Consider the following 15,159-nt stretch of genomic DNA (forward strand, 5'->3'; position numbering starts at 1 on the left):
GAGGATTAGGTTTGTCGAATTAAATGTGTTGTTTAATTTATTTGCCAACTGTTTCCCTAAAAATTTAAACCCAGTTTCCCCAGCTCACCTCATTAGCAGTTTAAACACATCACCTGGCTATGATGTACCACTACCCGTCTCGTGAAGCTATGGTTTAAACTAGTCAAAGGCAGACCTGAAAGCAAATTGAAAGGGCGTCGTGCATAAACAAAAAAAGCAGGCAGCAGCCATTCTAAATTTAAAGTGTGCCGGGAAGAAGAAAACAAAAGCAGTCAGCATGCACAGCCGTACCGAAACCAAAAATTTAAAGCTCGCTACGCACAAACAAATAAAAGCAGGGGCAACTATAGTGAAGTGAAAGTGCGCCGTGCCACACACTAGTATTAAATAAAATAAACAAGTAGTCTCCGAATAACACATAACACTTACGAGTGTAAGGAAACTGTAATTGCCCTTTTCTCCTCCCCATTAAACAAGAAATTATATATCGGAGTGCTAATGAATAATGATGATGTTGATGATGAATAAGAAGCAAAGAAATAAAAACAACGCAAGATTTAACTAATTGCAAAAAGCAGGCCAGACTACACTCCGTAGAGTGATTACAGCAGGTCTTGCAGACGCACATGCACACTGATCCTCTACCTAAAAATGAATGTATCTGTTTTTCACTACCAGGACATGTAAAACTTAAAAGTGCATGTCCTATCTTTTACAAACTTAAAAGTACATGTCCTACCTTTTACTTACACAGCACCCTACCCTCAGGACTACCTAGAGCCTATCTTAGGAGTTATGCATGTGTAATCAAATGGGAGTTCAAGAGTAGACTGCACACAAATGCCTTGCAATGGAAGACTTGAGACAGGTTTGAGAGGCTAGTTGTGTGGTTGGCACAACCAGTGCTACAGGCCCACTAGTAGCATTCAGATTGCATGCCCTGTTGATATGGTTTACCACTTTACAAGGGACTCATAAGTAAACTAAATATGCCAATCATGTTTGTACCAATATCACCATGATCAGGGGAGCAGCACATGCACTTTAGCACTAGTTAGTAAAGGTAAAGTGCTCAGCATTGTAAGGCCAACAAAAAAAAAGGCAAACAAGGAGGTTCAGAAGGTAAAATGTTTGGGGGAAGAGCACATTATGGATGACATGTCTTACATTAGCCCAATCTTAACAACCAGCTAACTTGTCGGTAGGAACAACACTCTCCACGAGGCACACTGATCATGGGCCTCAGCAACCCTCAAGCTGCCAGTCCCGCTCCCCTGCAGATGACACCACCCCAGATCCCCCCGGGGAGACAGCCAGGACTAGCACAACCCCTCAAGCAGGTGAGCAGATCACTCTCCTCATGAGCTTAGGAGGCATGGGAAGCCTGGGGGAGGAGCAACAGCAGTACCTGGCAGATGAAATCCAAGACTGGAAGATTCATCAGGCTTACAAGCTCCACCAATTCAAAAGAGGACACTTGATAAAGCAGCTAATGCTTGGTGCAGGAACGCAATGATCAACCGCTGTCTGCCAAACACATTAATTGTATAAGAAGTAAACAAATTCTTGATTTTGTTAGGTCCGTTGTGGCAGAACCACTGTACGTTTAATGAAACAAGGTGGGGCAGCTGAGTAGGCAGGATGGTGCAAGCGTCAGATGTGTCCCGCAGTCCCTCGCTACACAGCACAAAGATGAGCATATAGACTGGAGGAAAGGAATTGCTGCCACAACTGCATTGGATGCTGCTTACCATGCAGAGATAATGAACTGTTCAGCATTGATGGCGATACCATCCTGAATGCACCTGATCTTGTCTTCTTGCTGATCTTAAAAGTTAAGCAGGGTTGGGCGAGCCTGGTTTGTACATGGATGGGAGACCACCTGGGACACGAGGTACACAGACGCTCTGCTGGGATAAGTCTTGACACCCCAAGTGCAATACCCAAGTTCCTGGACCCTTGGCTAGAATCAAAGGTTACCATAGCTCGCTTTTCCTGAAACCTTGGCCTTTGAAATGTTGTCACTCCAAGACCTCCGGAGGATCAAGACCAACCTGCCAAACCAATCCGACGAAAATCCTTGGCCGCTCGGTTAAAGATTCAGTTTGCTCCGGCTCAGAACTTATCCCCAGCAGTAAATCTGATTGAGCATGGGCTCATGGAGAAGGCATGCTGCAAAATGGATCTGTCTTCACATATAGCCTGTAGCCTTGCTAAGCTGAAAGAATTTGAGCTCCAAAAAAGTGACTAAATCCAAGTGTATAAATCTTCACCAGGTGAAAGTGCAAAAAGTATCTGGCAGGCAAGAGGCCTTCTCTGGGCTGGAGATGAAAATGTCTCTCGCAAAGAGCTTTCCTGCATAAAGTCAACAGCTTTACCCAGGCATCATCCAGTGGCATTCTAATGATGTGGAGCCCCTCTTCATCCACAGCCTGCAGCTTTGTAACACAGAGCATTTTTGACTTCCATTTCAAAGACTAAGTCAAAAGATAAAATGCATGTGGGTGCTAATTTCACATTTACAATTTAAAAAAAAAATCATATTGGAGTTTTGTCATTCTCATGTAATTTTACCTATTAAAATATATTCTATATTTCTAGATTGGTTTGGGATTTTTCTTGTGGTGTAATTTATTACTGTTTTGGTACTGCATTAATACTTCGCACATAGTCTCTTCTTTAAACCTGTCACTGTGCCATAGCAACCAGGAGGTTCTACGCAGGTAACTTTAGTGACATTAACGGATCAACCTGACATGGTTATTACTTGAGGTGATACTTCAATTCCTTACAATCAGCTAAACCGCAAGAAATTATTGACTTGGTTAGCAAGTTACTAACATTCCAACAGTCTAAAACTATTTTAAGTACTATGCTATAATTTAACAAAAGCAGTCAATGGCAAGCATGTGGTTTGAGGTTCTTAGGATGGTTGACACTACATACATGTTTTTATTAGGAAAATACCAGCGCAGCTATTTTCTCAGACAGATTTGCCTGTGAATTAAAAACAGAGCTGGACTGAAAGTGTTCCCAGTGTGGCTCCAAACTAGGGCTGGCTGGCTGGCACTGCAAATCAACATGAGCTCTTGCTTGACAGCCCTAGCACAAAGTCCCTCCAACTTATGGTCAGAATTGTTGGTTTTTTAAAGCATCCGATCGCTGATCTTATCTTTATATTTATAAAACAAAGCTGCACTTGCAGACATAGATGTAGCTACAAGACTCAATAGGCATACATGTATCATCCCTATTCACATATTGATTATATTCTCTTATAACTAAAAGGTATAAGCTAAAAATTGATGTGAGGATGCATTTTTCACTAAAATATAGCACAAAATGACTTGCATTTTATGCTAAAGCATATTTTCCTGTAATTTTGTAATACTTTTCATATTTTACATGAAAGCAAATTACAGGAATTTCGCACACCCATACTTACACTATCTTGTGAAGTTTGTTGCGAAACCCAGCCTTTGTTGAGTATATTGGGAAATGAGCATATAGGAATGTGATGTTCATTCCCTGTCATTTGAGGAACTGCTTGCTTGAGATCACATAATGCCCAGATTGATTGGGGAAAACAAGACATGTCATCGTCTTGCAATTATTGTTAACGAACAGGGTAGGTTAAGTCTAGACAAGCATTGACTTTGCTCTTCAAGAAGTCAAGGAACGCTGCCAACACTGGAATTTCTTAAGGGAATTTTGGCTCCTTTTAGAAGCTGAAATTTTCATGCAAAAAAACTAAAACTTAGAATTCTGATGGGACCAGTAATTACAGATTCTCTTCCTATCAGAATGTAAGGATCTCTGGCAATCGAGGCCAAAATGAGGGGAGAATGACATCACCTTGACAATGTCAAAATCTTGTCCACATGTTGTTTGATCTTTTCAAACTGCTTTATAGACAATGTTTTTAATATTAAGTGTAGGCATTGTAAAGTTCTCTTAACTACCTTCAGTGTAGATGTTTCTATTTAAGGGGGCCATCCAGTGAATGATGTCACAATCAGGGGTATATTTACAAGCCCCTATTGCCATAGGAATGTCACTTTTTAGGACATTCCTGTGGACGATAGGGGCTTCGCCTTAATACAAGGCAGCGTTAAGCCACTTAACATGGCTTCACGCTGCCTTGTACATAAGGCACCCTTTCACGCTGTACTTAGCATGAAAGGGGAGGGCAATGGATTTTGCTGTGGGCGTTCCACCGCAACAACCATTGATTCTGATGCTGTCCCCTATTTACAAGGAAGGTGTAAATAGGAGGCAGCACTAGAATTAAGACTAGGGGTAACCTGGTCTTACCCTGGGGCAACATGGAGAAATGTTTTATTGCTGTATTGTTCAGCACACATGAAAACAACAAAAGGCCAATGATGGCCTATTTACAGAAAGGTCCCCTTTCCTGCACATAAACAATATATTTTTTTTAAATGCTGTTTGGCTAATTCTATGTGGGCTGCATTCAGCAGCACACATAGAAGTTACAAAATGGCATTTAAAAATTGTTACGTGCAGGAAGGGGGACCTTCCTGCAGATAAACATTCTTCCCCTGCACGCAGACACCCTTGCACTATGGTGCAAGGGTGCCTGCATTGGGGCTAGACTGCTAAATGTAGCGCCATCACAGGGGGAAATGCAAGGCTGCACCATATTCTTGTAAATATGGTGCAGCCCTGCCTTTCTGAAGTGGCGGAGTGAGGCATTATGCCAGGAAAGCTAATGCCTCACTCCTCCACATCCCTTGTACACATGCCCCAAACTTTCAAAATTCCATTAGAAATCACCTATTGTTGGTGTATGTTAACAATGCATCACTGGATAAAGAGAACTGTATTTTTTCTCTACACTTGATGGTCTGAAGGACCAAGGCTGCATTGCCAAAGGTTAATCAACTTCTGCTTTTTTTAAATAATTTTGGGTGTTAAGTCTCATTCATCAATAGCAGAAAAGGAATGAAAATGAATAGGAGAAAACATACCTTTTGGAAGGCTTGGCATGATCGCTAGTGGAGCCGATATAATCTCTAGTGGGTCTATCATCACCAGGGCAATAGCATCTTTAATAAAAAATAAACAGAATATTTATATAGTAAGCTGAATTGAATAAATATAGCTGTCACATGGAATTTAGACAACAATATAATATTTATTACATCGAAGAAAGGAGCAAGAAAATAAAACTAAACACAAGGATGTAGACATAAAAAGAAAGTGGAATGGCATTAAAGAAAAAGATGCTGGTGCAAAATAAGGAATTACACTGTTTTCCATTCTTAGAGGTCTCTCCTGAATACCCAAGTAGCAGGGTTGGCTAATCGTCATCACTTACTAGTGACTGTATGACATCATATCCTCTAGAGTTGGCGTGAGGCCTACCTGCTTTAATAGGTCCTGCACAATGCTCCTAAAAAGTAAATCAGTGAAGTGGGTGTGCAGTTCCTCAAGGGGGAGAGAGAGAGAGGAGGGAGTGTACAGGTCTCTTCTGGAATGCCCTCACACACCCCAAAGGATGTCATGTTTCATCATTGGGCTGTGCTCCTCATCAAGCCAGGGCTTCATATGTGCCACACTTTTGCCATAAGTACAACTGTTAGAATTCTAGTTGTTTTCTAGAGCACTCTGAGAGGCTGCAGTAGAACATAAGGGAATCAACTGACAGGCCGCTCCTGTTGGAAGTACACGTCATGCTTCATTCTCATAAGGCTGAAAAAGTGTAATTTTACAGAAAATATGCTCTCATTTTAGCATCTGGAGCACCTTCCTTAACCTCTATGGAAAAATCAAGAGAAAACTGTTTTCTATCAAACATGATTCATGAAATCCCAGCAGAAAGCTTTTTCACAGATAAATCACCTCAGCAACGAATGATTCATAGTATAACTAAAATCTGTTATGACCCTTTACACATTCTACTGTATGTGACCCTCAAAACCTGACATTCACTTCAATGCATTTCAATGGGGTGCTATCATGTATATTAGTCCCAAAATGGTTGCCACTACTTTCTGGTTCAAGTGCTGACTTGCAATCAGATCTCATCATGTGATCTGTGCTTAGGCTCCGCCCAGATATACAAATTTGGATTCCCTTTAATATCTCAAAAACTACTGAATAGATTTACACCAAAGCTTGATCTGTAGAATGAAATCTACCTTTCTTCTGCATTCTGTCCAGCGGTTCGGGCTGTAGGTGTATCTAAAGAGTGTATGGGAATTAACATGGGAAATGCACATTTTTTGACCCCCGTTTTTTCTTGGCTCGAGTTTGGTGATCACCCCAAAACTTTGCATGGACAACTAGAATCACTGGCTCGCGTTTTTGGAAAATTTCATTGAGATTCGTCAAATGGCACCTAAGATTTGGGCAAGACAAAAAATGTTTTTCCTATGGAAACATGGTCCTAACTGTAACTATCTACTGACAACCACCAGTAGGATTTTTATATATTCACTGAAAAAAATAAAGGTTACAGGGACATTATAGTTAGGCTCACATTTTACCAGTACAAAGCCATAAAAATTCACCAGTTATAGTTACCTGAGCAAACTATAATTTACGCCTGCAATGCACTGCTGATGACTTCACATACTACATCATTTATGACATGGTCAGTGACATTTCTGAATAAAATCAATGATCACATCTCAAATAAAATCACTGATAACATTATTCCTTTAATGTAAGTGTTTTGTAAGCTTTTAGAAATAAAGACTTAAAGATATATTCTAAACTCTAGCATAGCTTAAATTACTACTCTTTCTGTACAATGAATTAGTCATACTGTTTCTAACATATCTCATCTGAGTGGCTGCGTGACTGTCTGTATCAGTGTGTGAGAATGTCTGTGTGGATGAATGAGTGTGTGATGAGCAATTAACAGTGGCTAATGAGCTCTGGTAAGTTCCTCCACAATCATCCTCGATAACAGCATGACATGATCTGAATGGGCAAAAGCTGGTTTTCGCCTAGGAACACCTTGGCTTGTGAGTATTAAATGGTAGAACAAAAGATGGTACGCCTCCGCGATGGACCTACCAGGGTGCACATACCCAGTCAATATTAGATTATACAATCCTAACGCTTCCATTGCTGGCCCTTGTGGGGAAATGCATTATTAAGTACTCAACCCGATGTGACCATTCATATCAGGTACTTGAAATGGAAACAAGCTACCCAAGAAAACAACCGCCATTGAGATGGGCCATCTGACTACAACTAATTTGAAACGTATTCGATGGTCAGCAGAAACACTTCCAGAATTAACAATGCTAGCAAAAACAATATTTGAAACAAAGACCACTCCAGGCAGCATTTTAGCAATGAACTGGTCCATCTTCACCAACAAACTTTTAAATCAAGCGCCCAAAATCAATTAGGCTTGGAACCCAAGTAATAAGCATACTGTAAACATCTCAAGTAAAGCCTATTTGCTTAGAAAAGAACTGAGAAAGGCAAACAGGAAAAACAAGACGCCCAAAGTCCCAAATCACGCCTGGGAGAATATAAAGAATATCAGGAAGCAGTACAAAAAGCAAATCTGTAAGGACAAAATGCAAAACAGGAGCTATTCTGGACAAAGCTACTTTCCAGTGCCAAACAAAATAACAACAGGCTCTTCTGGGAACCAGTAAATGGTACAACAAGATCAAAACAAGTAATAAAATGCCTCCGTAACAGAGACAGGATGGGTAGCACACTTAAGTAAAACATTTGAAGACCTTACACCATTTCACAAAAGAGAAACAGACAACAACTACAAATCTCTGGGACCCAAACACTCGGGAAAGAACTCAACTGGATCACAGGCCCTTTGTACCATCTTAGCTCTACCATTACCACCGGTCAGTCAACATCACTCAGTAGAAAACATATCCAGAATAATAAAATTGGGACGCAATGACCGGGCTCCTGGTCCAAATGGCATCCGGCAGGCCATCTTCAGGAGTGATCCTGATTATTGGGCAACTCTGCTGGCAGGCCTCTATAATGAGATCAGTACAACAAATACCCTTCCCCTGAGCTGGAAAGGGTCTATGATCAATCTGATCTTTAAGGGAGGCAACAGATCAGACCAGGCAATCGCACTAATTGATGTTGAAGCCAAATACTATGCATCGCTAATCCTGGAGGACCTGGTAGAATAGTCCAATATAAATGGGCTGATTCCATTCAACCAAACAGGATTTTGTAAAGGGTGTGGCACAACAACAAATATTTTAGCCCTAGCCACAATAGTGCATAAGTGCAAACGCCTGCAAAGAAAACTACAACTATGTTTTATAGATTTTAAAGCTGCTTTCGACCGAGTGAATCGTGGTCTGTTATGGAGTAAAGTACAGAAATTGGGTCTCCCAGAAACAATATTACGACCTATAATACAATTGTAAAAAAGGCACATGGGTCCATGTGAAAATAGCAAATGTTACAAAATTGTCCAGAAAAATACAGAGATTGGATTAAAACAAGGCTGCGTATTGGCCCCCCATTTATTTAATATATTTATGGTGAATCTCTGACCACGGTTGGACCAAGTTAATTCACATCCTCCACGCCTGAGTACACAGCCCATAACGCATCTCTCGTATGCAGATAACATAGTCCTGCTTTGCTTAACCAGAGTTGGCCTACAAAGATCACTTAGTGAACTATTAATGTTCACCAATACTAACACTCTGGAAATCAACATCACAAAAATAAAAACTATGTCAATTACAAATCGCGCGTTACATCAATATCCACTCAAGCTGGGAGAAACGAGCCAAGGAATAGCTAGCACATATAAATACTTGGGGGTATATATACAATCGACTGAATTTCCAATTTCAGAAACAATACCTGGAAAAAAGGAAATGGCCTTTTTTATGCATTCTGTGCCCTAGCAAAAAAACTACAGGGCCCATCCTTTAGGCCACTAATAGCAGTGATGGCCGCAAAACTATTACCAACAGTAACTTCTGCAAGCATAGTGTTAAATGGCAAGGATGCAAAACTCCTAGACTTGCTGCAAACGAAGACGCATAAAAAGTTTTTAGTCTACCTCAGAATAGGCCTGGGCGATAAATTCCGTTCCGCGGAGAAAGCGGAATTGCCAAAAATTCCGCGATCCGCGGAATTGGTTGCTTGTTCGCACTTTCAAAATGTGTGTTTGCAAGATATTTTCCGCTGAGTATGCAAACAGTGTTCGCGAACAGGAAAAAAGCATTGCGAACGGGCGGAACAAGCAATTCTGCGTGTTTGCGGAATTTCTGCGTGCTCGCCGGGGTTTTTCTGAGTTTTGCGTAGTGTGACTACGCAAATCCCGCCCGCCCCTACCCCAGAATGCATTCCCAGCTAAGGTCCGAATAGAATTCGGTGTTATCCAACAGGAGATAGGGAGAAAATATGCCACAATTAAAACCTGGAACAAACTTTGGCAGAACCGATCCAATATTTTACATGAGGCCTTGTGTTGAGCCCAGGAAGACGATCCAAGTTCAAGTTACGGCAAATTCCTGAAAACTGCATTGAAGGAAACCAACATAACAGAACTTTGGGCTCAGAATCCATCCTTCCAAGTCTTCCGCAGAAGGACAAACAAAGCGCCCAAGCTTCCATCATTATTAGAAGATAAATATACTTTAGCCAAAAGGTCCCATGCTTGGATGGTTTTTCAATCCTATACATCATCTCGACCGGCGGAATACCTAAGTACAACATATTCGCCTCATTTGAAACGAGAGCTAATGGTGATTAGATTCAGGGTTTTACCAAGTTTGGCCAATCAACCTGCATGGAAGTACAAAGGTTCCATACAATATGTAGGTTATGTGGTGCAGTATGGCAAGATTTCATTCATTCACCTCATCTGTGTCTTCCCCTTTTTAAAATCTATCCCAGTGTTGCTACTAAAAAAAACGTTTCACAATCATCTGGACTGCCTGACTCAAGATGGATAGCCAGAACTTTTAATAATATTTGTTAGAAATGGGATTTCTGGTTGGCTAGGGCTTGCGCCAAAGCCAGACAGAAACCACCACTCTAGTCAGGGCTGGGGAGTTACACGCCAAAGATAACCCCTGCTCACCCCCTTGGTAGCTTGGCACGAGCAGTCAGGCTTATCTCTGAGGCGATGTGTAAAGCGTTTGCGCGCGCACCCAGCAACAACACCCAAGGCCCACCACAAAGGAAACTCCACACAAGGTATTCTATAAAAATAACCTTTGTATTACACAACACATTAGATAAAAACACACACTTTACATTGTGCCAACAGGCACGGGCAGAATTTACAAGGGATTATATATACAGGGGACAGGGCCACCTGGACCACTGTCAGGAATTAGCACTTTTTAGAACATAGGCATAATACTGTAGTACAAAATAGCAAATGTAGCACACAACCAGTAACTACTGGTAACCAGAAAGTACCACCTACGCAACCCTAACCACCTTAGGAGAATATTGCGCAGGGAATCAGGACCTCACTAGCACCACCTGTGTTAGGGAGAGAACAACCACCTAAGTATCACAATACCTGTAGGGGTCTAAGCACCTAAACACATGATGCATAACATTCAGAGGTGTAAAGCAAAGCACATGACTGTGGAAATGTGAATTTTCCTGATCAGTTATGTCCCCTATCTTGGACCCCAACGGATCTATATGCATGTTACAAGTACATGTATGTTCCCTCCAGTTCCAGTTTCTAAGACGCAAACATATGTGTGTCTACCGTCGACATGTTCTCTGTCAGATCCGCCATCGATGGGCTGGATATTCGATTCCTAGGTATGAAAGGCCACCGACTTTATATGGCTAAACTACTACATTTTTACAGTTCAGGCAAGTAGGCCCGATTCTGTCCTCAAAGCCTTTCCCTGCTCTCAGCCTCTGACAGCTTCAGCTTGAGCTCGCATCTGTATCCATGAACTTTGTCCTACTCCCTGTGCAGCTAACGGTGCCTGCCTCGGCCAGTTTTCGCCTGCCTGCCAAGAAGCTGTATTTCACCTTCGAATTATCTATTTTGCTCTTCAGCCGATGCATTCCTGTCTAGTGATTTAGGTAAACATTTCCTTTAGCTCACAAGCAAAGGACTCAGCCTTTCCGTCCTCCTGCAAGTGATTCATAGCCCTGCCGCCATGGAAAGTTTTCTGCCCCTCGCATCTCATATAGACACTCAGACGCTTGTACACGCACACACAGTTAGTATAGAATAGATTCTGTCCGAGAATCCTTCCTTGTGGATAACATAGTTCTTTAAACATAGGATGTTAGATATGATTTGGGATTAGGTTGACTTGACCCCTCAGACTTCTCGTCTCCACATGTAGAGCTAAATGTCAAGTCCCCTTCACCCCCTAGTTGCACGTCAATTACACGTCATACTGCTGCGCGCGCATCTATGCCAAGTATTATCTTATAGATCCACCTATGTCTGATAATGCAAACCAATCATGTTTCTTTTATTCCTTATTACGCCTAGTTTCGATTACGTACCTGTTATGTCACTTTTCTTATCAAATGTTACGCCTTCTACACTCGTTTCATTGTAATGTACTTATTATAAAAATACATGTCTGTCAATAAATTATTGTACTTCACTTCCTGAACCTTCGTGGTGACGGAACCTGAAGGCCGCGACTCGAGTCGGCCATTTTGAATGGAATAAAGCCCATTTAGAAAACCTCTTATACCACGGATTCTGCCTCTTGTTATTTTGAGCTATTTACTTTATTTTAAGATTCCGTATGAAATTCAGTCCGGTATTTTATTTACCACATAAATGGCGCCCGAATAGGGACACTTTCTCATCTCACGCGCCGGCGGTGCGTTGCAGGCCCGGTCCCCTGCCACAGCTGGACGGACCATAAACGCGTACCAGCAGGATTTCCTGTAAGCTCCCTCCGGTCAAGCGGGGGCGACTGAGGCTGCGATCAACCCAGACGAGGCGGTGAGAAGTGCGAAGTATCCCGACCAGAGCCTAGCTGAGAGAGCAAGATCCGAGGTATACAGAGGCCCACCAGGTTTTCCGAAATCCCGATGTCCAGAGGGTCCGCTGTCCGCAGTCATCGAGTCCTGTCCATTCTCTGAGGCCTTCCGTTTCAAGGAGCTACTCGGTGAGTACCATCGCCGGGGAGGCGTGTTGACGCGCACATAGGTTGTGCCGGTCAAGACGGATTTGGGTACACAAATCCGGTCTGCACTGTTTAGCAGTGTATATGTACTGTTTAGCAGTATATCAAGTATTCCGAAGTATTCAGTTATTGTCAAGAATTCAGCGTGGTGATTAGTTAGGCAGACTGTCATCATTGTCGATCATTGTTAAAATGTTTAATGTTTAATGTTTAAAGTAGTCAGAAATGTCTTGCATATTGTGGTATGAATGATTGTTCATTGTTCACCGTTCATTATTGTGTTTTTTCGTATTAAGAAAATTCAAGAGTAAGTATCAGATCAGTTGTCAATATGCCGCTCTTCTCGAAGTTAAGACAGATTACTACCAGAAAAGGGGTGCTTGAAGAAGCAGTTCCTATTCCTCCTAGGGACACTCCAGGGCATTTTATGTACCATAAACATGGCTTAGATGCCATATTGTTTCTTGATCTATGGGTAGATTATACCAAGGGATTACCGGAAAGTCAAAGGTGGCCCATAGCGGGAACCTGGGATGCAGAGTGCATCATGAAAGTGGAGGAAGAGTTATGGAAAAGAAAGGTCAGACAGTCACAGAAAGACGCTGTTGAGTTATGGCGTAAAGAATCTCATAGACGAACAGAAAAAGCACGTAGACAAGAAGAGAGGAGTAAAGAAAGTTCAAATAAAGTTCAAGAAAATCTATTAATTGAGGAAGGTATCCGAGTGAGATCAGAACAAGTAAATAGACAAAGAAATGCTCTTATGAATGGTATGTATCCCCTACTAGCCGAAGGATTACCTAAGGCTGCTCCAGAGATACCAAAAGACTTGCCACCCCCATTATTTCCAATTAAGGTACATCCAAAGGGGCTTCCCAGAACCGCAGAAGATGTTTTTCTTTCCTCATATCTAGATGACGCAGCTCCCGAGTATGCTAACGCCGCACCACATAGACCGTCTGGCGGAGGGGTTCAACGTCAGGATCAGGTATCTGTCCCCGTGCAACAGCAAGTTCCGACACAAGCGTCGGCAAGCACATCTGTTTCCGCATCTGTCTCCGCAGTCGACTCTGCAGAGGTATCGACACCCATAGTTGCTGTGTCACGTTCGACGAACCCATTCACACCCGACGCCCCAGATAGGGCCACGGGAGGTGCTAGCAGTACTTTTACACCGCCTAGAATAAATAAACTTGTCTTTCAAGAGTCAGCGCATTCACGTACACCAAAATTCGTAAATGAACGTACGCTTAAGGAACTCCTTGTTAATTGTAGATATGACCCCGTGGTCGGTAAAGAGGACGAAATGGTCCTGGCATCATTACGTATCAGACGAGCCGCAGAGTATTTAGCAAGGTTACCAGGAATGACTACGCATCTGGATAACATATATCATTTTGTTCAAACAGGACGAGATCCAGGATGTATTAACAGAGCTATGGAATTCCAGAAAGTAGAAATACAGGGGGAACTGTTACGTTTCCTCATAAACTGTATGATCAGAAATCAAGATCGTCCGGGGGTAGACCCGAATGCAATGCTTATTCTTACAAGATGGAGTCAGAATATATCGGAAGGGAGACACGATAAACAAAATTGTATAATAGCCATGTGCCGAAAAATCCGTAAAGAAATAGAGCGTATTCATGAAGAAAGATTGGGAACAGACGAGTTTGAGCAAGATGAAGTGTCCGAATCAGGGAACTCGGCAAGACAGTCAGAGACCATAGCCTATGTAGGCAGAGGAAGATCCTGTGATAATGCTAGATGTTTTTCTGATCCCATACACTCAGTATGCCCAAATAATAGCAGAACGTATCCGACGCCTGTAATAAATCTGAAATCTCCTGAACATTTGTTTCAAGCCGCAGATAAAATACTACGAGAACGAAGGGGTTACCACCTCCTCGATTCCATGGATGAGCAAGAATTAGCCAGATCAGCCGTTCACTGGATTGACAGTCCTGAAAAATACGGTGATGAGACCGTAGCACACACGTTTCTCAACCTCAGTACAGATGAACAACGTTTAGCTGGAATCTATATGATTCAGCAACTCCTTATATTATATAAAAGCCAACATGCTGACCCTGGTCCTTTACCTGATATATTAACGGAACTACTCACAAACAGATGGAGAGGTTCTAGTAACAAGCTAATTAAAGAGATATTAGTGTCACGTAAGCAGTATGTCCTTTTTGTAAATCCAGATTCTCTCTCCCTGCCCCGCAGAGAAAGAGCACCGTACTATATGGATAGACAAAATCCTTTACGAGAAGTGCACCCAATAAAAGGCGAAGACAATGAGTTTCACCGTGTATTTGTTTACACACCCATATCAAAAATGGAATTATTAGAAATGAAGAAAGTAGTACCTAGTCATGACAAAGACCCAGCGGGTTTCCACCGAGAAATTAAAGACATGTTACTGATGGGAGAGTACACCTTTCCTGATATTATGACGATATTAAAGGTGCTTTTGCCTGCTGGCATTTATGAAAAACTGAAAGAAAAAGAGTGGGAAGTAGGTGACCAAAAGATAGACTGGACAGTATTAGCAGAGGAAGAAAGGAGCCGAACTGCAGGTTCGGGGCTCGGGGATAAAGTTAAACTGTTACCAGGTTTACTAGTACAGGTACTGCCACGTTTATTAACTACAAAAAAGGAAGATTGGGGTGCAATCACAGCCTGTAAACAAAAGCAAGATGAAGACACAAGCGATTATTATGCTCGATTTGAAAAATGTTTTGGTATAAATAGTGGTATAAAAGCAAGTAGTGACTCATATCCACATCTATTTGTGACAAAATTAGTGGAAAATGCATTGCCCCCAGTGAAGAATAGAATATTGAAATTCGAGAGTACCTGGCAAAGTAACACTCCGTCGCAAATGCTACAAATGTTACAGTATCATCACAATAGAATTAGGGATGAACAAGAACACGAGCATAGACGCATGAAGGATACAAAAATGAAAATGCTAGTTTCTCAGACAGTACCAGCAGATGGTCACAAAAAGGGTGTGACACATTCT

The 15,159-nt window shown here is 41.9% G+C and overlaps 1 protein-coding gene across 1 annotated transcript in view; it reads right to left on the reverse strand.

The window, feature by feature from the left end:
• LOC146809847 (cytosolic phospholipase A2 gamma-like) overlaps positions 1-15,159 on the reverse strand; it is a 780,602-nt gene that overhangs the window by 201,654 nt on the left and 563,789 nt on the right. Inside the window, exon 9 of the mRNA XM_085616715.1 lies at positions 4,992-5,069. Coding sequence (XP_085472841.1) covers positions 4,992-5,069 — 78 coding nt within the window. The remainder of the gene's footprint in view (positions 1-4,991; positions 5,070-15,159) is intronic.

This window comes from Triturus cristatus, chromosome 7 (assembly GCF_964204655.1).
Source record: "Triturus cristatus chromosome 7, aTriCri1.1, whole genome shotgun sequence".
Lineage (NCBI taxonomy): Eukaryota > Metazoa > Chordata > Amphibia > Caudata > Salamandridae > Triturus > Triturus cristatus.